This window comes from Cheilinus undulatus, linkage group 9 (assembly GCF_018320785.1).
Source record: "Cheilinus undulatus linkage group 9, ASM1832078v1, whole genome shotgun sequence".
Classification (NCBI taxonomy): Eukaryota; Metazoa; Chordata; class Actinopteri; order Labriformes; family Labridae; genus Cheilinus; species Cheilinus undulatus.
The window spans coordinates 478,230-504,107 of NC_054873.1; the positions used below are offsets into that span (position 1 = coordinate 478,230).

The following is a 25,878-nucleotide window of genomic DNA, read 5'->3' on the forward strand; positions in this document are numbered from 1 at the left end:
TCTTCCAGGGTACCTCGTCTCGGAGGGAGTACATCGCCACCCAGGGTCCTCTACCCGGGACTAAAGATGATTTCTGGAAGATGGTTTGGGAGCAGAATGTTCACAACGTGGTGATGGTGACTCAGTGTGTGGAGAAAGGCAGGGTGGGTACCTGTTCTTACCTGAGCAGCTTTAACCCTTTACCTTATCTGTGGGTCATGTGATGTCATGTTGTTCTCCAGGTGAAGTGTGATCATTACTGGCCCTTGGACCAGGACCCGCTGTACTACGGAGACCTGATCGTCAGGATGGTGTCAGAGTCCGTTCTACCTGAGTGGACCATACGAGAGTTCAACATCTGCAGCGTACGACATGCCCCTACCTCTCTAGTCACATGACACCGTGATGATTAAACATGACTGGAAGTAGGCCACGCCCACTCTGCCCTCTTGTGGTTATTCCATGGCTCAGGAAACTGACCTCTGGTCATCTCTCTGTCTTTGTTATCAGGAGGAACATCTGGCCTTCTCTCGTCTAGTCCGTCAGTTTCACTACACCGTGTGGCCGGATCACGGCGTCCCAGAGACCACGCAGTCCCTGATCCAGTTTGTCCGTACTGTCAGGGACTATGTCAACAGGACTCCTGGATCTGGACCCACCGTGGTCCACTGCAGGTAGGTTCACTAAGCACACAGAATAAGAATTTAAAGTGAAATGAGCCGTTTGTTTACCGTAGTTTTGTGTACGCCTCAGCGCCGGCGTGGGTCGGACAGGAACCTTCATCGTCCTGGATCGAGTCCTCCAGCAGATCGACAGTAAAGACACGGTGGACGTCTACGGCTCAGTGTTTGACCTGAGGCTGCACCGCTCACACATGGTGCAGACAGAGGTAGGACTGGCAGCAAAGCATCATGGGAGTTTGAGTCTGTAGACACAGGAAAGAAAAGAGAGAATGATATCTGAGCACTAGAGGAAGACGAAGAGCAGGCTGGAGAGAGAAACAGAGAGGAGGAGGAAGAGTTGTTCATTTCTCACGAAGAGACAAAAACTGTGAGAGCGGAACCCCCCCAAAAATAAAAGTTTTATCAGTGATCAGTAACTGCAAATAAATAAATATGACTGTTTTAGCCATGTTGTTGTATGATAATGAGTTCTTAATGTTTATAGCTGTATTCCCATTTTATATTATTTTCAGTCCTGCTTTTATGTTACAGTTTAAAATTAAACCAAATCATTACTGTTACTATGAAATATCTATGTACAAATTTGCATAAATGTATATAAAGCCAAGTTTACTGTCTAAATTAAAAATGAAAAATTATTTTAAAATTACATAAAAGTACATTTTGTGCAACAAGACATGATCTTTAATTTTGAAAATTAGAAATATTTCTTCTCAATTTAATTTGAAACAGTAAATTAAAAATAACCAAAAATGAACAGAATGCAACCAGAAAGGTTTTTTTATTTAGAAAATTAGACACCGACCATCTCAAAGGGGCGTGGCTTTTGGTTGCTGACTAGAGGTCTGTTTAAGAGAGGTCTGTGTCAGAGAGGTCTGTAGCAGAGAGGTCTGAATCAGAGAGGGCTGTAGCAGAGGGGTCTGTATCAGAGAGGGCTGTAGCAGAGGGGTCTGTATCAGAGAGGTCTGTATCAGAGAGGTCTGTATCAGAGAGGTCTGAATCAGAGAGGTCTGAATCAGAGAGCAAACCCCTATGATAAACCCTCTCTGATACAGATCTCTCCGATACAGACCTCTCTGATTCAGACCTCTCTGATTCAGACCTCTCTGATTCAGACCTCTCTGATTTAGACCTCTCTGATTCAGACCTCTCTGATACAGACCTCTCTGATTCAGACCTCTCTGATTCAGACCTCTCTGATACAGGATGAACTAGGGGGCAGTTTAGAGTTTAGAATGAAGGACTGAAGAAAAATCTGAGCCCAAAATCAATCCGTCATGATCTCAGAATGTTAAAATGAGCTCTAGAGTTTTGAAACAATAATGACTCCATACATAAATGCCAACATAAAAAGTAGCTAAGTTTGAAAGCAGAAGGGTAAAACCAGAAATGTCCACGTACGGACCCCTGACCGACTCCTCTCCTCCCCAGGGTCAGTATTCTTACCTCCATCAGTGTGTACGGGATGTTCTCCGAGCCAGGAAGCTGCGCAGCGAGCAAGAGCTCCTCCTCTGTCCCATCTATGAGAATGTGAACTTCAGCTCCCAGAACTACAGCTCCCAGAACTACAGCTCCCAGAACTACAGCTCCCAGAACTACAGCTCCCAGAGAGGTGAGTGCTGGACCCACAGCCAGCTGGCAGTGGTGGTGAATCTGTGCTAATCGGATGTATTGATCTTTGTTTTCAGAGATGCTGGGCAGCAGACGGTAAAGGTTTCACTGATCACTGCAGGGAACGTGAAGTTTTATTTTTGTACTAATGTTTATATTTCAGACAAACTTTATGATTATTTATATGATGATCTGAGAGCCTGTACATAAACCTCTATCTCTGTATATACTCCCCTTTAGAGGATGCTCTATCAGTTACTCTACAGGCTCCTGTATCTCTGATGCTGCAGCCATGAGGATGATGATGATGATGATGATGACGATGATGATGATGACTGTTCATGTATTGATCCATGATAAAGGATTTCTGATCAGTTTGGCATTAAGGTGTCTTTGCTCATGTTTACAGACATCTGTGAGTTTGGTGAGTGTATGACAGTGAAGAAACGTCTGCAGCAGAGCACACGTCTGAGACCACGGTAGCTGAGTCCACTTTTGTTCACACTGACCAGATATAACTGGACTCTGGGGTCAAGGGTCCTCAGATCCAGATTGTCCCCTGGTGTGAAAGCACCCCCTTAATCTCTGATCATGGTCCTTCTATTCAAACATTTACTGCAGTAAACTCCGGACCATCTCACCTCTCCCTCAGACTGGTTCTTAAAGTCTCAGAGGAACATTCATGAAATGTTCTCACACTGCTGAAATGTACTCTCATGCTCTTAAGTTGTTTTTCTTAAAGAAACGCCCATATAAGGACATGAGACTGCAGGGCAGTGTGCAAACACGGAGGGCACACAGGAGAGGAGGATATCAGGAGCATCCAAATTCAAATAAATGGTAAAACAATGTCTACTTCCTGTTCATAGAATAATCTCAGAGCAGCTCCACTGTCTACTTCCTGTTCATAGAATAATCTCAGAGCAGCTCCACTGTCTACTTCCTGTTCATAGAATAATCTCAGAGCAGCTCCACTGTCTACTTCCTGTTCATAGAATCATCTCAGACCAGCTCCACTGTCTACTTCCTGTTCATAGAATAATCTCAGAGCAGCTCCAATGTCTACTTCCTGTTCATAGAGTAATCTCAGACCAGCTCCACTGTCTACTTCCTGTTCATAGAATCATCTCAGAGCAGCTCCACTGTCTACTTCCTGTTCATAGAGTCATCTCAGAGCAGCTCCACTGTCTACTTCCTGTTCATAGAATAATCTCAGAGCAGCTCCACTGTCTACTTCCTGTTCATAGAATCATCTCAGACCAGCTCCACTGTCTACTTCCTGTTCATGGAATAATCTCAGAGCAGCTCCAATGTCTACTTCCTGTTCATAGAGTAATCTCAGAGCAGCTCCACTGTCTACTTCCTGTTCATAGAGTCATCTCAGAGCAGCTCCACTGTCTACTTCCTGTTCATAGAGTCATCTCAGAGCAGCTCCACTGTCTACTTCCTGTTCATAGAATAATCTCAGAGCAGCTCCACTGTCTACTTCCTGTTCATAGAGTCATCTCAGAGCAGCTCCACTGTCTACTTCCTGTTCATAGAGTCATCTCAGAGCAGCTCCACTGTCTACTTCCTGTTCATAGAATCATCTCAGAGCAGCTCCACTGTCTACTTCCTGTTCATAGAATCATCTCAGACCAGCTCCACTGTCTACTTCCTGTTCATAGAATAATCTCAGAGCAGCTCCAATGTCTACTTCCTGTTCATAGAGTCATCTCAGAGCAGCTCCACTGTCTACTTCCTGTTCATAGAATAATCTCAGACCAGCTCCACTGTCTACTTCCTGTTCATAGAATAATCTCAGAGCAGCTCCACTGTCTACTTCCTGTTCATAGAATAATCTCAGAGCAGCTCCACTGTCTACTTCCTGTTCATAGAATAATCTCAGAGCAGCTCCACTGTCTACTTCCTGTTCATAGAATAATCTCAGAGCAGCTCCACTGTCTACTTCCTGTTCATAGAATCATCTCAGACCAGCTCCACTGTCTACTTCCTGTTCATAGAATAATCTCAGAGCAGCTCCAATGTCTACTTCCTGTTCATAGAGTAATCTCAGAGCAGCTCCACTGTCTACTTCCTGTTCATAGAGTCATCTCAGAGCAGCTCCACTGTCTACTTCCTGTTCATAGAGTCATCTCAGAGCAGCTCCACTGTCTACTTCCTGTTCATAGAATAATCTCAGAGCAGCTCCACTGTCTACTTCCTGTTCATAGAGTCATCTCAGAGCAGCTCCACTGTCTACTTCCTGTTCATAGAGTCATCTCAGAGCAGCTCCACTGTCTACTTCCTGTTCATAGAATCATCTCAGAGCAGCTCCACTGTCTACTTCCTACACAGACAAACCTTTGTCTTTCATTCTTTGATTTATCATAATGAGGGAGAAAAGCTGTTAAAGGTGGACCTCCATGCTCAGACTGGAGGTGATGCCAGACCACATGCTGGGTTCACCTCCAGCCTGAAACTGGAAGTGCCTTTTTAACATCTTTTCTCCTTCATTATGAGAACTGAATGAATGAGGGGACAATTCTAAAAAGGGTCCTCAGTTCAAAACAGGAAGTAAACAGTGGAAATGGGCAAAGCTGGTCTGTACTCGTCATATTATGTCATTGGTTGGGTTGAGAGCCCTGGTAGAAGAATTTTAACTACTGCATTTAATTTGAAAAAAATGTCATAAAAAATACTTAAAAGTATATTTTATTGATTCATTTTAAATCTAGCAGGTCCGAGTGCTGATGAGGGCAGATTATTGATTATACTCATCCTGACATATCAGCTCTCAGGTGTGTCTAGACTGTTCTGGAGAGTTCTTAGACTAGATTTCCTTCTTAGATTTCTGGCCCTGGTCTCGTGTCCTGGTCTCAGAGACTGGCCCTGGTCTCGTGTCCCGGTCTCAGAGACTGGCCCTGGTCTCGTGTCCCGGTCTCAGAGAAAGGTCCTGGTCTCGTGTCCCGGTCTCAGAGACTGGTCCTGGCCTCGTTTCCCGGTCTCAGAGACTGGCCCTGGTCTCCGGACCTGTTCTAAGAGACTGGCCCTGGTCTCAAGTCCCGGTCTCAGGGACTGGCCATGGTCTCATGTCCCGGTCTCAGAGACTGGTCCCGGTCTCTTGTCCCGGTCTCAGAGACTGGTCCCAGTCTCTTCTCCCGGTCTCAGAGACTGGTCCCGGTCTCTTGTCCCAGTCTCAGAGACTGGTCCCGGTCTCGTGTCCCGGTCTCAGAGACTGGTCCTGGTCTCAGGTCCCAGTCTCAGAGACTGGCCCTGGTCTTGTGGTCTAGGCTCAGAGACTGGTCCTGGTCTTCTGTCCCGGTCTGAGAGACTGGTCCCGGTCTCTTGTCCCGGTCTCAGAGACTGGTCCCGGTCTCATGTATCGGTCTCAGAGACTGTTCCCGGTCTCGTGTCCCGGTCTCAGAGACTGGTCCCGGTCTCTTGTCCCGGTCTCAGAGACTGGCCCCGGTCTCGTGTCCCGGTCTCAGAGACTGGTCCCGGTCTCGTGTCTCGGTCTCAGAGACTGGTCCCGGTCTCGTGTCCCGGTCTCAGAGACTGGTCCCCGTCTCGTGTCCCGGTCTCAGAGACTGGCCCTGGTCTTGTGGTCTAGGCTCAGAGACTGGTCCCCGTCTCGTGTCCCGGTCTCAGAGACTGGACCTGGTCTTGTGGTCTAGGCTCAGAGACTGGTCCTGGTCTCGTGTCCCGGTCTCAGAGACTGGTCCCGGTCTCGTGTCCCGGTCTCAGAGACTGGTCCCCGTCTCGTGTCCCGGTCTCAGAGACTGGTCCCCGTCTCGTGTCATGGTCTCAGAGACTGGTTCCGGTCTCAGGTCCCGGTCTCAGAGACTTGCCCTGGTCTCGTGTCCCGGTCTCAGAGACTGGTCCCGGTCTCTTGTCCCGGTCTCAGAGACTGGTCCTGGTCTCAGGTCCCAGTCTCAGAGACTGGCCCTGGTCTCGTGTCCCAGTCTCAGAGACTGGCCCTGGTCTCGTGTCCCGGTCTCAGAGACAGGTCCTGGTCTCAGGTCCTGGTCTCAGAGACTGGCCCCGGTCTCCTGTCCCGGTCTCAGAGACAGGTCCCGGTCTCAGGTTCCGGTCTCAGAGACTGGTCCCGGTCTCATGTCTCGGTCTCAGAGACTGGTCCCGGTCTCATGTCCCGGTCTCAGGGACTGGTCCCGGTCTCATATCTCGGTCTCAGAGACTAGTCCCGGTCTCGTGTCCTGGTCTCAGAGACTGGTCCTGGTCTCGTGTCCCAGTCTCAGAGACTGGTCCTGGGACCTGGTCTCAGAGACTGGCCCTGGTCTCGTGTCCCGTTCTCAGAGACTGGTCCTGGGACCTGGTCTCAGAGACTGGTCCTGGTCTCGTGTCCCAGTCTCAGAGACTGGCCCCGGTCTCGTGTCCCGATCTCAGAGACTAATCCCCGTCTCGTGTCCCGGTCTCAGAGACTGGTCCCGGTCTCATGTCTCGGTCTCAGAGACTGGTCCCGGTCTCGTGTCACGGTCTCAGAGACTGGTCCCTGTCTCGTGTCCTGGTCTCAGAGACTGGTCCTGGTCTCAGGTCCCGGTCTCAGAGACTGGCCCCGGTCTCGTGTCCTGGTCTCAGAGACTGGTCCTGGTCTCAGGTCCCGGTCTCAGAGACTGGCCCTGGTCTCGTGTCCAAGTCTCAGAGACTGGCCCCGGTCTCGTGTCCCGGTCTCAGAGACTGGCCCCGGTCTCATGTCCCGGTCTCAGAGACAGGTCCCGGTCTCAGGTCCCGGTCTCAGAGACTGGCCCTGGTCTCGTGTCCTGGTCTCAGAGACTGGTTCCGGTCTCAGGTCCCGGTCTCAGAGACTGGTCCCGGTCTCAGGTCCCGGTCTCAGAGACTGGCCCTGGTCTCGTGTCCCGGTCTCAGAGACTGGTCCCTGTCTCGTGTCCTGGTCTCAGAGACTGGTCCCGGTCTCGTGTCCCGGTCTCAGAGACTGGTCCCGGTCTCAGGTCCCGGTCTCAGAGACTGGCCCTGGTCTCGTGTCCCGGTCTCAGAGACTGGTCCTGGGACCTGGTCTCAGAGACTGGTCCTGGTCTCGTGTCCCAGTCTCAGAGACTGGCCCCGGTCTCGTGTCCCGGTCTCAGAGACTGGTCCCGGTCTCATGTCCCTGTCTCAGAGACTGGTCCCTGTCTCGTGTCCTGGTCTCAGAGACTGGTCCCGGTCTCATGTCCCGGTCTCAGAGACTGGTCCCGGTCTCATGTCTCGGTCTCAGAGACTGGTCCCGGTCTCGTGTCCCGGTCTCAGAGACTGGTCCCTGTCTCGTGTCCTGGTCTCAGAGACTGGTCCCGGTCTCATGTCCCGGTCTCAGAGACTGGTCCCGGTCTCGTGTCCCGGTCTCAGAGACTGATCCCGGTCTCAGAGACTGGTCCTGGGACCTGGTCTCAGAGACCGGCCCTGGTCTCGTGTCCCGGTCTCAGAGACTGGTCCCGGTCTCTTGTCCCGGTCTCAGAGACTGGTCCTGGTCTCAGGTCCCAGTCTCAGAGACTGGCCCTGGTCTCGTGTCCCAGTCTCAGAGACTGGCCCCGGTCTCGTGTCCCGGTCTCAGAGACAGGTCCCGGTCTCAGGTCCTGGTCTCAGAGACTGGCCCCGGTCTCGTGTCCCGGTCTCAGAGACAGGTCCCGGTCTCAGGTCCTGGTCTCAGAGACTGGCCCCGGTCTCGTGTCCCGGTCTCAGAGACTGGCCCCGGTCTCGTGTCCCGGTCTCAGAGACAGGCCCCGGTCTCGTGTCCCGGTCTCAGAGACAGGTCCCGGTCTCAGGTTCCGGTCTCAGAGACTGGTCCCGGTCTCATGTCTCGGTCTCAGAGACTGGTCCCGGTCTCATGTCCCGGTCTCAGGGACTGGTCCCGGTCTCATGTCTCGGTCTCAGAGACTGGTCCTGGTCTCGTGTCCCAGTCTCAGAGACTGGTCCTGGGACCTGGTCTCAGAGACTGGCCCTGGTCTCGTGTCCCGTTCTCAGAGACTGGTCCTGGGACCTGGTCTCAGAGACTGGTCCTGGTCTCGTGTCCCAGTCTCAGAGACTGGCCCCGGTCTCGTGTCCCGGTCTCAGAGACTGGTCCCCGTCTCGTGTCCCGGTCTCAGAGACTGGTCCCGGTCTCATGTCTCGGTCTCAGAGACTGGTCCCGGTCTCGTGTCACGGTCTCAGAGACTGGTCCCTGTCTCGTGTCCTGGTCTCAGAGACTGGTCCTGGTCTCAGGTCCCGGTCTCAGAGACTGGCCCCGGTCTCAGGTCCTGGTCTCAGAGACTGGTCCTGGTCTCAGGTCCCAGTCTCAGAGACTGGCCCTGGTCTCGTGTCCAAGTCTCAGAGACTGGCCCCGGTCTCGTGTCCCGGTCTCAGAGACTGGCCCCGGTCTCGTGTCCCGGTCTCAGAGACAGGTCCCGGTCTCGTGTCCCGGTCTCAGAGACTGGCCCTGGTCTCGTGTCCCGGTCTCAGAGACTGGTTCCGGTCTCAGGTCCCGGTCTCAGAGACTGGTTCCGGTCTCAGGTCCCGGTCTCAGAGACTGGCCCTGGTCTCGTGTCCCGGTCTCAGAGACTGGTCCCTGTCTCGTGTCCTGGTCTCAGAGACTGGTCCCGGTCTTGTGTCCCGGTCTCAGAGACTGGTCCCGGTCTCAGGTCCCGGTCTCAGAGACAGGTCCCTGGTCTCGTGTCCCGGTCTCAGAGACTGGTCCTGGGACCTGGTCTCAGAGACTGGTCCTGGTCTCGTGTCCCAGTCTCAGAGACTGGCCCCGGTCTCGTGTCCCGGTCTCAGAGACTGGTCCCGGTCTCGTGTCCCTGTCTCAGAGACTGGTCCCTGTCTCGTGTCCTGGTCTCAGAGACTGGTCCCGGTCTCATGTCCCGGTCTCAGAGACTGGTCCCGGTCTCATGTCTCTGTCTCAGAGACTGGTCCCGGTCTCGTGTCCCGGTCTCAGAGACTGGTCCCTGTCTCGTGTCCTGGTCTCAGAGACTGGTCCCGGTCTCATGTCCCGGTCTCAGAGACTGGTCCCGGTCTCGTGTCCCGGTCTCAGAGACTGATCCCGGTCTCAGAGACTGGTCCTGGGACCTGGTCTCAGAGACTGGCCCTGGTCTCGTGTCCCGGTCTCAGAGACTGGTCCTGGGACCTGGTCTCAGAGACAGGTCCCGGTCTCAGGTCCCGGTCGCAGAGACTGGTCCTGGTCTCAGGTCCCAGTCTCAGAGACTGGCCCTGGTCTCGTGTCCCAGTCTCAGAGACTGGCCCCGGTCTCGTGTCCCGGTCTCAGAGACTGGTCCCTGTCTCATGTCCTGGTCTCAGAGACTGGTCCCGGTCTCATGTCCCGGTCTCAGAGACTGGTCCTGGTCTCGTGTCCTGGTCTCAGAGACTGGTCCCGGTCTCATGTCCCGGTCTCAGAGACTGGTCCTGGTCTCGTGTCCCGGTCTCAGAGACTGATCCCGGTCTCAGAGACTGGTCCTGGGACCTGGTCTCAGAGACTGGCCCTGGTCTCGTGTCCCGGTCTCAGAGACTGGTCCTGGGACCTGGTCTCAGAGACAGGTCCCGGTCTCAGAGACTGGTCCTGGTCTCAGGTCCCAGTCTCAGAGACTGGCCCTGGTCTCGTGTCCCAGTCTCAGAGACTGGCCCCGGTCTCGTGTCCCAGTCTCAGAGACTTGCCCTGGTCTCGTGTCCCAGTCTCAGAGACTGGCCCCGGTCTCGTGTCCCGGTCTCAGAGACTGGTCCCGGGCTCAGGTCCCAGTCTCAGAGACTGGCCCCGGTCTCGTGTCCCGGTCTCAGAGACTGGTCCCGGGCTCAGGTCCCGGTCTCAGAGACAGGTCCCGGTCTCAGGTCCCGGTCTCAGAGACAGGTCCCGGTCTCAGGTCCCGGTCTCAGAGACAGGTCCCGGTCTCAGGTCCTGGTCTCAGAGACAGGTCCCGGTCTCAGAGACTGGTCCTGGTCTCAGGTCCCAGTCTCAGAGACTGGCCCTGGTCTCGTGTCCCAGTCTCAGAGACTGGCCCCGGTCTCGTGTCCCGGTCTCAGAGACTGGTCCCTGTCTCGTGTCTCGGTCTCAGAGACTGGTCCTGGTCTCAGGTCCCAGTCTCAGAGACTTGCCCTGGTCTCGTGTCCCAGTCTCAGAGACTGGCCCCGGTCTCGTGTCCCGGTCTCAGAGACTGGTCCCGGGCTCAGGTCCCAGTCTCAGAGACTGGCCCCGGTCTCGTGTCCCGGTCTCAGAGACAGGTCCCGGTCTCAGGTCCCGGTCTCAGAGACTGGCTGGTTTTTCATCCGTACCCAGGCTGACCTGCTCCAACATGACTGTAAACTCAGTCTACAGGAATGTCTCCTTCCTGATCAATCACCTCTGTATCAGGGAGGACCGGAGCTGATCGGGGTGATCGATCCGTCCCTCCTCCTCTGTCTCTGGGCTCCTGATGACGCAGGTACGTGGGTGTTGGAATAAAACAGTTAATTATGTATTTTAGATGACTCTGTTAGTCATTCATTATGGCTCCGCTGGGAGAGGCCCCGGCTGTCCCAAACCACAGGGCCCGCGCATGCGCAGAGCGGCGCGTGTCCACACATCGAGAGGCTGAACTGTGGGAAGTTTAGCTAAGTGTCAGAGAGTTAGCTCGGAGGCTAGCAGCAGAAAAGACGCCGTGAGGAGTTAAAGTTGGTTAAAAAGGAGGAAAAAACGCGTTAGCGCCGAAACAACCAGCACACAGTGAAGCACGGAGGCCTGCCGATGGATTCACCCGGTTTTTCTGCCTGTAATTCGCGCTAACAGCGGCGTTAAAAGCGTTTGAAAGAAGTTGTGATTGTTTTTTTGGCGCTCTGGAGGAAAGATGGAGGCTCTGCGGGTGTAGCAGCGGAGGCTAACCGAAGCTAGCTCCAGTTTACGGACTCAGCAGAGCGGCTTCAGCCGGAGCCAGAGGAGCTTCAATTCATCCTGGAGACCGACTTCAGTAAGTATGGATCATGTTAATAAAACCACAGTTATTCAGTCCGACGGCAGAGCTAAGAGCAGGAATAACCTCAGACTTCTGACTCCGAGTTAGCCTCGGAGCTAATTAGTTAGCTGAAATCAGTGTTAGCTTATTCAGATAGGACAGATTAGCTCCGAGCTAACTAGCTGCCATTACACCAACACAGACCTCACTCTTCCTGGGTTAACCCGAGTTATTCTGCTCCTATGGAGGGGTGTGTGTTAGTTCATAGCTTCAGACTGAGTGAGTTAGTTTAGTTAACTCTTAGTGAAGGTTAAGTCAGAGTTAAATCAGCAGTTCATCACTAAACTCTTTAAAACACGTTAAAACAATCCCCACAGTATGACTAGACCACTGATTATTCTCTCTCTGCTCATTATTATTATGTTTTTAAACTTTAAACCTTTCAGTCCATATTACAGTCTTATAAAAGTCACATCATTGTGTTGGAGACAGAGCTTTATTTAAGGGTGTCATGGTGTAAAACATCTCTGTGCTACTAAAACATTGGTTGAAGTTCATATGTGAGCAATGTAGGCAGTTTACAACTCTATGATCACAAATGTTGGTGGCTGACTGACAGATACGGGCTGTTATTGGCTGTCAGGGACTGCTATTTTAATGATTATTAGTCTTTATTTAATCATTAAAATACACCTCAGTCATATTCAGCTCATAACAGTCATTATACAGTCTTATAAAGGTCAGATTATTCTGTTTCTTTACCCCAGGACAGCTTAAATAGAGAGACAGAAGGCTGTTAACATGTAAAATACATCTCTAGCACTAAAACATTGGTTCTGTTTCATGTGTTTGCCCTTCAGGCAGGTTACTAGACTATGGCTGCATTTGAAATCAAGATACCACGTTATTCTGGCTTTAGAACTTCTGTTTTATGATTCTTGACACCTCTCCTGCTGAATAACCATTATTTAACCATTATTTTAAGTCATTTTCAGCTCATTTCACAGTCTTATAAAAGTCAGATTAATCTAATTTTTCTCAGGACAATCTAAAATAAAGACACGATATAACTGAACGGTTTGACAAAGTCAAATCCAGGTCAGTGGCACTAAAACATCGGTTATGTGTCATATTCAGGCAGTTAGGGTGGTTTACAACACCATGTTTACATTTGTCCAAAAGTTTCCAACATATTTATGCCGTTCAGACACAATGCCAGATTTTTCCTGCAGTTTTGGGGAAATAAAAAGGAGGAATGGTCTTACGTTGATGTCCTGGACTTCTGAAGATATTCTGTTTAATCAACTCAGGACAGTCCCCAGTAAGAAAGGGATGATGACTGATGGGTATCAAAATGTAAAATACATCACAACACAACATATTTGTGTAATTTAAGCTGGTTATAAGACTATGGCTGCTCACTATTAGGCGTCTAGGGCCGTTATTGTATTGATAGTTTTTTGTTTTCATTCAGGAAAGTAAATCTCTGTCATTTTCAGCTCACGTGACTAATTTTACAGTCTGTTAAATGTCTGATTGATCATCCAAGAAGAAGAGACAGAAGTTTAGTAAAGGCTGTCAGAATGTTCAGTCCGTCTCAGTGATGTTAAAACATTCGTTATGTTTCATACCGTCCATTTTGGGCAGTTTACAGCTCTGTAGGTGCAACATTGGACGACTGAAAACAGCAGACCGCTCAAATCTTCATCAAGGGGGCAGCTAGACCTGATTAAGGTTCCTGAACAGTCCAGTTCCCCTTTGAGACAGGTTTGGATAACCAAGAGCATATGAATGAGAACCTGATCTGTACCTAGGACTTCTACTTTACTGATCTCTCCTGCTTATCAGGCTTTTTAATTATTTAAGTACCTTTCTGTCATTCAGCTCACATTTCACATTTTACCATCTTATCACAGTCAGATTGATGTAAAATATTCTGTTTCATCAGCTCAAGTTTATCTAAGGGTGTCAGGATGTAAAACAAATGTCTGTGGTAGTAAAGCGTTAGTTAAAGTTCATATTTAGGCTGTTTATAAATGTCTGTGGTACTAAAGCCTTGGTTATAGTTAATATTTAGACCGTTTATAAATGTCTGTGGTACTAAAGCGTTAGTTATAGTTCATATTTAGGCCGTTTATAAATGTCTGTGGTACTAAAGCCTTGATTATAGTTCATATTTAGGCTGTTTATAAATGTCTGTGGTACTAAAGCGTTAGTTATAGTTCATATTTAGGCCGTTTATAAATGTCTGTGGTACTAAAGCGTTGGTTATAGTTCATATTTAGGCCGTTTATAAATGTCTGTGGTACTAAAGCGTTGGTTATAGTTCATATTTAGACTGTTTATAAATGTCTGTGGTACTAAAGCGTTGGTTATAGTTCATATTTAGACTGTTTATAAATGTCTGTGGTAGTAAAGCCTTGGTTATAGTTCATATTTAGGCCGTTTATAAATGTCTGTGGTACTAAAGCGTTGGTTATAGTTCATATTTAGACTGTTTATAAATGTCTGTGGTACTAAAGCGTTGGTTATAGTTCATATTTAGACTGTTTATAAATGTCTGTGGTAGTAAAGCGTTAGTTATAGTTCATATTTAGGCTGTTTATAAATGTCTGTGGTACTAAAGCGTTAGTTATAGTTCATATTTAGGCCGTTTATAAATGTCTGTGGTACTAAAGCGTTGGTTATAGTTCATATTTAGGCCGTTTATAAATGTCTGTGGTACTAAAGCGTTGGTTATAGTTCATATTTAGACTGTTTATAAATGTCTGTGGTACTAAAGCGTTAGTTATAGTTCATATTTAGACTGTTTATAAATGTCTGTGGTAGTAAAGCCTTGGTTATAGTTCATATTTAGGCCGTTTATAAATGTCTGTGGTACTAAAGCGTTGGTTATAGTTCATATTTAGACTGTTTATAAATGTCTGTGGTACTAAAGCGTTAGTTATAGTTCATATTTAGGCTGTTTATAAATGTCTGTGGTACTAAAGCGTTGGTTATAGTTCATATTTAGACTGTTTATAAATGTCTGTGGCACTAAAGCGTTAGTTATAGTTCATATTTAGGCTGTTTATAAATGTCTGTGGTACTAAAGCGTTGGTTATAGTTCATATTTAGACTGTTTATAAATGTCTGTGGTACTAAAGTGTTGGTTATAGTTCATATTTAGGCCGTTTATAAATGTCTGTGGTAGTAAAGCGTTGGTTATAGTTCATATTTAGACTGTTTATAAATGTCTGTGGTACTAAAGCGTTGGTTATAGTTCATATTTAGACTGTTTATAAATGTCTGTGGTACTAAAGCGTTGGTTATAGTTCATATTTAGACTGTTTATAAATGTCTGTGGTAGTAAAGCCTTGGTTATAGTTCATATTTAGGCCGTTTATAAATGTCTGTGGTACTAAAGCGTTGGTTATAGTTCATATTTAGACTGTTTATAAATGTCTGTGGTACTAAAGCGTTAGTTATAGTTCATATTTAGGCTGTTTATAAATGTCTGTGGTACTAAAGCGTTAGTTATAGTTCATATTTAGGCCGTTTATAAATGTCTGTGGTACTAAAGCGTTGGTTATAGTTCATATTTAGGCCGTTTATAAATGTCTGTGGTACTAAAGCGTTGGTTATAGTTCATATTTAGACTGTTTATAAATGTCTGTGGTACTAAAGTGTTAGTTATAGTTCATATTTAGACTGTTTATAAATGTCTGTGGTAGTAAAGCCTTGGTTATAGTTCATATTTAGGCCGTTTATAAATGTCTGTGGTACTAAAGCGTTGGTTATAGTTCATATTTAGACTGTTTATAAATGTCTGTGGTACTAAAGCGTTAGTTATAGTTCATATTTAGGCTGTTTATAAATGTCTGTGGTACTAAAGCGTTAGTTATAGTTCATATTTAGGCCGTTTATAAATGTCTGTGGTACTAAAGCGTTGGTTATAGTTCATATTTAGGCCGTTTATAAATGTCTGTGGTACTAAAGCGTTGGTTATAGTTCATATTTAGACTGTTTATAAATGTCTGTGGTACTAAAGCGTTGGTTATAGTTCATATTTAGACTGTTTATAAATGTCTGTGGTACTAAAGCGTTGGTTATAGTTCATATTTAGACTGTTTATAAATGTCTGTGGTACTAAAGCGTTAGTTATAGTTCATATTTAGACTGTTTATAAATGTCTGTGGTACTAAAGCGTTAGTTATAGTTCATATTTAGAATGTTTATAAATGTCTGTGGTACTAAAGCGTTAGTTATAGTTCATATTTAGACCGTTTATAAATGTCTGTGGTACTAAAGCGTTAGTTATAGTTCATATTTAGGCCGTTTATAAATGTCTGTGGTAGTAAAGCGTTGGTTATAGTTCATATTTAGACTGTTTATAAATGTCTGTGGTAGTAAAGCGTTGGTTATAGTTCATATTTAGGCCGTTTATAAATGTCTGTGGTAGTAAAGCGTTGGTTATAGTTCATATTTAGACTGTTTATAAATGTCTGTGGTAGTAAAGCGTTGGTTATAGTTCATATTTAGGCTGTTTATAAATGTCTGTGGTACTAAAGCGTTGGTTATAGTTCATATTTAGGCCGTTTATAAATGTCTGTGGTAGTAAAGCGTTAGTTATAGTTCATATTTAGACTGTTTATAAATGTCTGTGGTAGTAAAGCGTTGGTTATAGTTCATATTTAGGCTGTTTATAAATGTCTGTGGTACTAAAGCGTTGGTTATAGTTCATATTTAGACCGTTGATAAATGTCTGTGGTACTAAAGCGTTGGTTATAGTTCATATTTAGGCTGTTTATAAATGTCTGTGGTACTAAAGCGTTGGTTATAGTTCATATTTAGACTGTTTATAAATGTCTGTGGTACTAAAGCGTTAGTTATAGTTCATATTTAGACTGTTTATAAATGTCTGTGGTACTAAAGCGTTAGTTATAGTTCATATTTAGACTGTTTATAAATGTCTGTGGTACTAAAGCGTTAGTTATAGTTCATATTTAGACTGTTTATAAATGTCTGTGGTACTAAAGCGTTAGTTATAGTTCATATTTAGACTGTTTATAAATGTCTGTGGTACTAAAGCGTTAGTTATAGTTCATATTTAGACTGTTTATAAATGTCTGTGGTACTAAAGCGTTAGTTATAGTTCATATTTAGACTGTTTATAAATGTCTGTGGTAGTAAAGCCTTGGTTATAGTTCATATTTAGACTGTTTATAAATGTCTGTGGTAGTAAAGCCTTGGTTATAGTTCATATTTAGGCTGTTTATAAATGTCTGTGGTAGTAAAGCCTTTGTTATAGTTCATATTTAGACTGTTTATAAATGTCTGTGGTAGTAAAGCCTTGGTTATAGTTCATATTTAGACTGTTTATAAATGTCTGTGGTAGTAAAGCCTTGGTTATAGTTCATATTTAGGCTGTTTATAAATGTCTGTGGTAGTAAAGCCTTGGTTATAGTTCATATTTAGACTGTTTATAAATGTCTGTGGTAGTAAAGCCTTTGTTATAGTTCATATTTAGACTGTTTATAAATGTCTGTGGTACTAAAGCGTTAGTTATAGTTCATATTTAGACTGTTTATAAATGTCTGTGGTAGTAAAGCCTTGGTTATAGTTCATATTTAGACTGTTTATAAATGTCTGTGGTAGTAAAGCCTTGGTTATAGTTCATATTTAGACTGTTTATAAATGTCTGTGGTAGTAAAGCGGTTATAGTTCATATTTAGACTGTTTATAAATGTCTGTGGTACTAAAGCGTTAGTTATAGTTCATATTTAGACTGTTTATAAATGTCTGTGGTACTAAAGCGTTAGTTATAGTTCATATTTAGACTGTTTATAAATGTCTGTGGTACTAAAGCGTTAGTTATAGTTCATATTTAGACTGTTTATAAATGTCTGTGGTAGTAAAGCGTTAGTTATAGTTCATATTTAGACTGTTTATAAATGTCTGTGGTACTAAAGCGTTAGTTATAGTTCATATTTAGACTGTTTATAAATGTCTGTGGTAGTAAAGCCTTGGTTATAGTTCATATTTAGACTGTTTATAAATGTCTGTGGTAGTAAAGCCTTGGTTATAGTTCATATTTAGACTGTTTATAAATGTCTGTGGTAGTAAAGCCTTTGTTATAGTTCATATTTAGACTGTTTATAAATGTCTGTGGTAGTAAAGCCTTGGTTATAGTTCATATTTAGACTGTTTATAAATGTCTGTGGTAGTAAAGCCTTGGTTATAGTTCATATTTAGGCTGTTTATAAATGTCTGTGGTAGTAAAGCCTTTGTTATAGTTCATATTTAGACTGTTTATAAATGTCTGTGGTACTAAAGCGTTAGTTATAGTTCATATTTAGACTGTTTATAAATGTCTGTGGTAGTAAAGCCTTGGTTATAGTTCATATTTAGACTGTTTATAAATGTCTGTGGTAGTAAAGCCTTGGTTATAGTTCATATTTAGACTGTTTATAAATGTCTGTGGTAGTAAAGCGTTGGTTATAGTTCATATTTAGACTGTTTATAAATGTCTGTGGTACTAAAGCGTTAGTTATAGTTCATATTTAGACTGTTTATAAATGTCTGTGGTAGTAAAGCCTTGGTTATAGTTCATATTTAGACTGTTTATAAATGTCTGTGGTAGTAAAGCCTTGGTTATAGTTCATATTTAGACTGTTTATAAATGTCTGTGGTAGTAAAGCGTTGGTTATAGTTCATATTTAGACTGTTTATAAATGTCTGTGGTACTAAAGCGTTGGTTATAGTTCATATTTAGGCTGTTTATAAATGTCTGTGGTACTAAAGCGTTAGTTATAGTTCATATTTAGACTGTTTATAAATGTCTGTGGTACTAAAGCGTTAGTTATAGTTCATATTTAGACTGTTTATAAATGTCTGTGGTAGTAAAGCGTTAGTTATAGTTCATATTTAGACTGTTTATAAATGTCTGTGGTACTAAAGCGTTAGTTATAGTTCATATTTAGACTGTTTATAAATGTCTGTGGTAGTAAAGCCTTGGTTATAGTTCATATTTAGACTGTTTATAAATGTCTGTGGTAGTAAAGCCTTTGTTATAGTTCATATTTAGACTGTTTATAAATGTCTGTGGTAGTAAAGCCTTTGTTATAGTTCATATTTAGACTGTTTATAAATGTCTGTGGTACTAAAGCGTTAGTTATAGTTCATATTTAGACTGTTTATAAATGTCTGTGGTAGTAAAGCCTTGGTTATAGTTCATATTTAGACTGTTTATAAATGTCTGTGGTAGTAAAGCCTTTGTTATAGTTCATATTTAGACTGTTTATAAATGTCTGTGGTACTAAAGCGTTAGTTATAGTTCATATTTAGACTGTTTATAAATGTCTGTGGTAGTAAAGCGTTGGTTATAGTTCATATTTAGACTGTTTATAAATGTCTGTGGTACTAAAGCGTTAGTTATAGTTCATATTTAGACTGTTTATAAATGTCTGTGGTACTAAAGCGTTAGTTATAGTTCATATTTAGACTGTTTATAAATGTCTGTGGTAGTAAAGCATTGGTTATAGTTCATATTTAGACTGTTTATAAATGTCTGTGGTACTAAAGCGTTAGTTATAGTTCATATTTAGACTGTTTATAAATGTCTGTGGTACTAAAGCGTTAGTTATAGTTCATATTTAGACTGTTTATAAATGTCTGTGGTAGTAAAGCGTTAGTTATAGTTCATATTTAGACTGTTTATAAATGTCTGTGGTACTAAAGCGTTAGTTATAGTTCATATTTAGACTGTTTATAAATGTCTGTGGTACTAAAGCGTTAGTTATAGTTCATATTTAGGCTGTTTATAAATGTCTGTGGTAGTAAAGCGTTAGTTATAGTTCATATTTAGACTGTTTATAAATGTCTGTGGTACTAAAGCCTTGATTATAGTTCATATTTAGACTGTTTATAAATGTCTGTGGTACTAAAGCGTTAGTTATAGTTCATATTTAGACTGTTTATAAATGTCTGTGGTAGTAAAGCCTTGGTTATAGTTCATATTTAGACTGTTTATAAATGTCTGTGGTAGTAAAGCCTTGGTTATAGTTCATATTTAGACTGTTTATAAATGTCTGTGGTAGTAAAGCCTTGGTTATAGTTCATATTTAGACTGTTTATAAATGTCTGTGGTACTAAAGCCTTGGTTATAGTTCATATTTAGACTGTTTATAAATGTCTGTGGTAGTAAAGCCTTGGTTATAGTTCATATTTAGACTGTTTATAAATGTCTGTGGTACTAAAGCCTTGGTTATAGTTCATATTTAGGTTCTTTTGGGTCCTGCCAGCCCAGTACGGCCACGATGGATGAGGAGAGATGATGATGATTATGATGATAATTCGTCCTGGTTTTATCTCGCCATAGTTGAAAGAAACCTGGCTGATTGGCTGTTGTTCTAGTTGTTTAAACACGTTCTTCGTCACGTTCCGGCTGGTTCTTTTAGTGTTCAGATCTATTTAAACAGGAGTTCCTTTCTTACATAAAGTTCTGATCATGTTTCTGAGTTTTCTCTAAGTTAAAGAACACTTTACCATTGGCTGGAAGCACCACCAGGTTTAAAAGCAGATCAACCCTGATTTTGTTAAACAGTGGGAGATTTTCAGAGATTTTTGTTGAATATCATGGCATGTAGGAAAAAAGTGTCAGAATTCACAGATTACATGTAAAACATTTTCTCAAAATGTACATGTCATTATTTACACTCCACATGTATCAGTTATGTTGATCATTTTCATATTTTTCACCTTTTAAATCTTTTTCATTTTTAAATAAATCCTCTCATTGTGTGACCTGGGCTCTACATACTGGTGCTGGTGTATTTCTGCGGTCCAGCGTCGCCTTTTAAGGCTAAAAATCTGACTTTATGTACTTAATATGAGGTTAATCCTCCTTCATATAATGTTACAAACATTCACAACCATTCTCCATCAACCTTCTTGATTTAACAGCAGTGTTCTCCTCAGTTATGGATTAATAAGAGAAACTTTATTTATAAACCACTGTAAACTTGTGTTGGACCTTCAGAAACGTGAATGAAACAGCACAACGTGAGGATAAAGCTGGGGCAGCCCGGTCCTGGGTGTCCAGGACTTCAGGAAGTAATCCTATGTTTCTGCTACTCAGCTGGACTTTAGTCTCTCAATACTGGTAAAAAATACTTCACCTTCCTAATGATCTGCACCAAAACATCGCTGCTGTTTTGTTCAAGTGTGTTAGTAATTTTTGGAATCTAAGAATGACAAATGAACCAAAACTGGGCGACTCAATCTTCTCTGGGACCGAAATGTGCCGATGTCTGTCAGCACTTTCTAGAGTAAAAGCTCCTTAAACCTAGAAATCTCATTTTTAAAGATATATGAATCACCCAGAAGCGTGGAAGTGTGCCTGCCTGGTGGCTACATGTGATGTAAACGTGGTCTGGTACCAGAATATTCCAGCTGTTTTTGTCAGACTGGTAGACTAGACCAGGCTATCTTTAGTGCTCTGTCAGCATTTCTGAATGATAGAAACTAAATCACATGGGTTCTGGTTGATATTTGTGTCGTTTAGGCAGGTAACAACCGTCTGTCGGCATTATAACTGAAAAGAAGAATGAGCGCGTGTCAAAGACTTTAACCTCTGTTTCTAAACATCTCTGGTGTATTTCTGCTAACCAGAGCTCTCTCCTCTTTGGTACAGCACCCTAACAAAAACACCGCCAACACTCTAGCTCCTAACATCTGCCAGAGTGTTTCTGCAGGTTAGTCTGGACACGAGCATCTTCAGCCACAGAGGAGTATCTGCATTTCTGTGGGACTATGTCAGCCATCTCTGGGCACTAGAATCTAGAAATCACCAGAAACGAGGGCCCTGGGAAATCTCTTTGGTTTTGTCCTAATTCTGTTTTTAACCTTTCCACTAATTTTACCATAAAAGAGCATCCTGTTTATGTAAATGAATCAAATGTTCACTAATTAAATAGAAATAACCTTAAATTTATTGAAAAAGGGCCACAGTTGGCCCAGGAGCCATTGTTTGGATAACCCTGATATAAAATAACTCTAACCAGTCTGACAGATACCTCCAGCACTCTCAGACACATCCAGGTGTGTAATCACATCCTAACTGATGTTTATGGAAATGTTCTCTCAAACACAGACTGATAGTGACTTAATAAGAAGGCCACATTAAAGTTGAAAGCTTAAAGTAAACCTGTAAATGATGCTGCATTGTTCTCCTCCTGACTGTAACGGTTCTCTCGTCTCTCTCCATCCTCGCCGTCTGTCCGCCTGCCTCTATCAGAGCGCTACGTTAATGCAGACACGTGTTGGCTCATTAACAACCAAAGGGACCTACAGCATCTACAGGAGGAACTAAGAAAACTGTTACTAGAACGGAACGATATCTAGACTGCAGGACTTAATGAAATCTTGGGTCCATCCGAATCAAGTTTGAAGCCTAGCACTACTTCTCTTAAAAAAAGCAAAAGTGACTGATTAAAAAAAGCTCTATTTCTCAGTAGAGCACTCATCAGAAGAATCAATAGAGTACTTGATTAGTGCAGCCCTGGACTCAGCTACAGACCACTAAAATGATTTCAGACACTACTCCAGCCGTGAGCAATGCCGCCATCGCCGTCTCACAGTTTAAGGGTTTAGCATCAACCTCTGGTAGATTTCCATGACAACGGCTGAGGATCGACATGAGCGGTACAATTTGACTGAAAACTGATACTGAAGGTAACGTACTTTCACAAAACATAAAAATTACTAACAGATAAAAAGTTTTGTGTCTTTGGTGTAGGAATGGGCGATATCTTACCGTTTGTGATATACCGCAAAAAAAAAAACTTTCCTTGATGAGAAAAGGGTAGGGGTGCACGATAACTATCGGGCCGATAACAGGAAATTATTACGTCATTCTTATCGGTCTGATATCATTACTACGAGTCCCGATAACATCTATATTTTTGTCAGTACGGCAGTGCTGGTGTTTGTTTTCTTTCTCAGGAGACTACACATTCCGAAACAGCAGGTGGCGCCGCAGTACACGACCTGCTATTAAAGCACCAAAGAAGAAGAGAAAGTAGCAGACCCTGTGCTAAAATGCTAACAACACGGTGGCGTTATTCAGTGTTTACAGGGAGGATAACACGACCATGTGTGTAGAATCTGCAAAGCTCCCAAAGAGTAGAAAGAAGTCCTCGACGGATCTTCTAAGTCACTGATAGTCATCATCCTAACGACGTTAAAACGAAGCGGCAGCAGCCACTAGCCTCAGCGGGCATTAGCAGGCGTTGAAAACTGCAGAAAGCTTGCCAGAGCCAAAAGGCCCAACGCTATAATAACAAAATCAGTCTGACAGTCTCCTGATCCATCACTGCTTTCATAGACGTAGACCTGCCTGCTCTGGTTGACGTGGTTTCATTCAGTCTGATCCACGTTAGGAACAGAAGTTAGCCACAGACCACGGAGGACTTCACATCCTTAACCTATCTCTGATATGACTGATGGCAGTGCATATTTTTAATCTGTATGTCAAACATCAGCTCGCTTTAATTCTGGCTTAAGCAAAAAACAAAAACAAAAAAAACCCAGACCCCCAAATATCTCCATCTGTTAATCATAACAGCCTGTTATCATCTGGTTTTATGAGGGTAAACTGTCTGTCAGCTGTTTGTGTCTGCTGTACTTGGTACACAAATATTTAACTAAAAACAGTGAACTATAATAACAGTTATAAAGTCAGAATAGTTCTCTGTTTTTGAAAAGCATGAGTGATATTAGTTAAAACTAGTTATAAATATCTTTGCTCACTACATATTAACCCCTTCTTTCCCCCAGATGTGCATAAGCACATCAAATAAACTTCTTTTGTTAAATCAACAATTGAAAAAAATATATGGGTTATTGGTTATCGGGAGTAGGAAATTATCGGTTATCGGTATCGGTTCAGAAAAATAGTTATCGTGCATCACTAGAAAAGGGCATTCACCGATAATGATAACTATGGTTGATGACGTGTGTTTGTGTGCAACCGTCGCAAACACACGTCATCACTGCCACGCACTCTTAACTCGCATGCAGAAGCATAACAAACATGGCGGAAGACGGAGCTGAAACAGAGGATGACTTTGTTACCGCCATGATCTGGAGGAAATCAGACGTGGAGCAGACAGCGGTCATTAACAGAGTTCTTTATTTTACCACCTCCTATTCACCGTTTCACAGCTCACACACGGCCCCACCAGGAAATAAGCGCTTAGTCTAATATTTAGAAATACATGAGTGATAAACTCACATCTCATGTAGATTTTCTATAAAGTTAGCATAATATAACATTTACAACAACATAGAATGTACATGATAAAATAGATAACATTATGCATGCTTGTTTTTATCAGTGCTGTGGGTTCTACTTAAAGAGCACAGGTGTGTGTCTATAGTTCACACCTCACAGACAGACAGAGGTGTGTGATGGAGGGACAGATGAACATTAAAGAACCACACTGTATGTCCTATATCTGACTATTACTACTACCACACTACAAGCTTCAGTGTCATTATACATCACAGACTTAATCAAACTCAGTTAAAAATGATGGATCAAATTTATTTGTTTTTATCTTTTATTAATTTAACAACAAGAGTTTCAGCTTGGACTGGCAGTCAGTGACTTATCTGTGTGCAAACAAAGATGGTGGAGCCTGGCAGCTCTGAAGGACCCTCCTGACTTAAAAGAGGATATCAGACTGTATTCTGGATTCAGACACTAGAGATAGAGGCAGGCTGGACATATCCAGGAGTGCCACATGGAGCTAAAATAGTGACATAAAGACTTACAGTTTAGGGTCCGTTTTTAATGCAAACCCTCATATTTTTCAAATAATATGCCTAGTTGGAACATTCTTTGTACTATTTCCAACTAAATTTCTCTTTGAATCTCTTAAATGTAGAAGCACTTGAGTTTTTTTTAACTAAAATATCCCAACATGAATTGATATTGAGAACTGAATGGAATCGGGGCCTTGAGAAAAACTCAGAATTGAATTGATTCAGGATCAGTGGCAGTACCCTTCACTAATCTACCTGTAGCTGGTGTAGTTCAGCAGCCATTTCATACATTTTACTTAGCCACAAAGGTTGTGTTGAATGGTGCTGTTTTTGTTGTGATTTATTGTTATCGCTATAAATACAGAAAATATTGTGATAAATGTTTTAGTCCATATCCCCCATCCCTACTTTAGTGAGACAATAGTCTACATTTTTGTGTGTGTTGTCACTTATTTTTGCGTAAAGATGGTGGTCTCATGTCTTGTAATCCTCAGAGGTACTCTGTTTTAAATCCTTAACATTTTCTCACAGATGTGGTTAAACCAACCAACAAAAAGCTTCAAAAAAATGTCTCTGTGTTCCTGTGCTCCTCTCGTTCATCCGACACGTTTGACAGCAGCAACCGTGATGCATGATGGGAAATACTGCTGGGCTAGTGAGCATCGGTTGTTCACTACTTTTCACAATGCATTGTGGGATAGAATGAGTGCACATAGTGAATAAAAATGCTGACTCAGAATTCAGACACCACTACAACATGGCGTATTCACTCTGTGGTGAACAGGGAGAGATGCTGGACACAGCCTTCTTGTAGGGGAACATTATGTCGCCCTGTACTGCCCCGTGTTGAGCTACGTGATGTTTGCAGCTGTTAGACGTGCTGTTATTGTTTAGGAGGGGGCAGCGTGAGTGTTTGAGAAGTGAGGCACAAGTTGTGCCCCGCTTTAGTGTTCCCCCAGAACATATTCCCCAGATATATGTTCCTCTTTGTTAAATAGTAGATTCCGTTTTTATCGGCCAATTCTGTGATTCTGTTTACGAAGAAATGAAAGGGCCCTAAAAAATGGACGATTCGGTCTTATGTCACATTTTCAAAGTTGTGTGATGCTCTGGTACTGTCAAGTTTCTGAAAAGACAGTTAATTTTTATTAGGCACGTTTACACATGTTTTAGAAAGTCCTTCTTAGTGCTGAAGAATCAAACTAAAGGACCTGAAAACATCAACACAAACAAGATGACAGTAGAGAGAATATGCTGTTAGAGTTGCTCAAACATGTTGGGAAGTTTCTGACAAACAGGAGCTGGAGAGGAACCAGGTCAAAGTTCTGGGTGTATTTGTGCTTGATCTTAGCTATGCACAAAACCTCAGCTCTAGCTGCACCGTCTCCTTCAAAGGTTGCCAATGTTGGTGCACCTTTAAAAGTGTGCAGTCTTGATGGGTTTAACCCTCTCCTACACACCTGTATGCTCCTAATGTTTACTAGTTCACATAGAGTACAACAGCCAGGAAACAAACAGAACCATATTTACTGGAGAGCTCAGCTTCCGGACTGCCTCCCTCAGGTCTAACAGCAGATAAAGAATAACAGTAGAGACTCCTACACAGCTTACTCATGACAAAGAGGTCGTCTTTAGAACGGTTGTAGTGCTTCTCCATCATTTTAACTGAGACTGTGTTGGTTTCTCAAAGTATTAAACAGCCGTCCTCTGCACCCATAGCTCTGTAGCTCTGCCCTCAGTACACTGTTTCTATAAGATCCTGGTTTATCTAAAACAGAACGTCTGACTGGTGCTGTCTGTTTGTCCAGAGCTGCTGTCCATGTCCACAGAATCACTACAGAAGAATGAGAGTCCATCAGGCTCTGAGGATGGGAGCAGGGCTACTGGAGGCAGGATCTAGGTGAGAAAGCTCT

The 25,878-nt window shown here is 43.6% G+C and overlaps 2 protein-coding genes across 2 annotated transcripts in view; both read left to right on the forward strand.

Annotated features, from left to right (window-relative positions):
• LOC121514685 (receptor-type tyrosine-protein phosphatase beta-like) lies at positions 1-2,647 on the forward strand. Its single transcript, XM_041794914.1, has 6 exons — positions 1-143; positions 222-344; positions 490-653; positions 733-868; positions 2,094-2,274; positions 2,351-2,647. Exons 1-6 carry the CDS (start codon positions 81-83, stop codon positions 2,371-2,373), a joined length of 690 nt encoding a protein of 229 aa, XP_041650848.1. The 5' UTR covers positions 1-80; the 3' UTR covers positions 2,374-2,647.
• Positions 2,648-2,712: 65 nt separating this feature from the next.
• Positions 2,713-25,878, forward strand: part of LOC121514684 (fibroblast growth factor receptor substrate 2-like) — a 35,606-nt gene continuing 12,440 nt past the window's right edge. Inside the window, 3 exon segments of the mRNA XM_041794913.1 lie at positions 2,713-3,113; positions 10,507-11,173; positions 25,774-25,865. The gene's annotated coding sequence lies outside the window, so the exon portion shown is untranslated.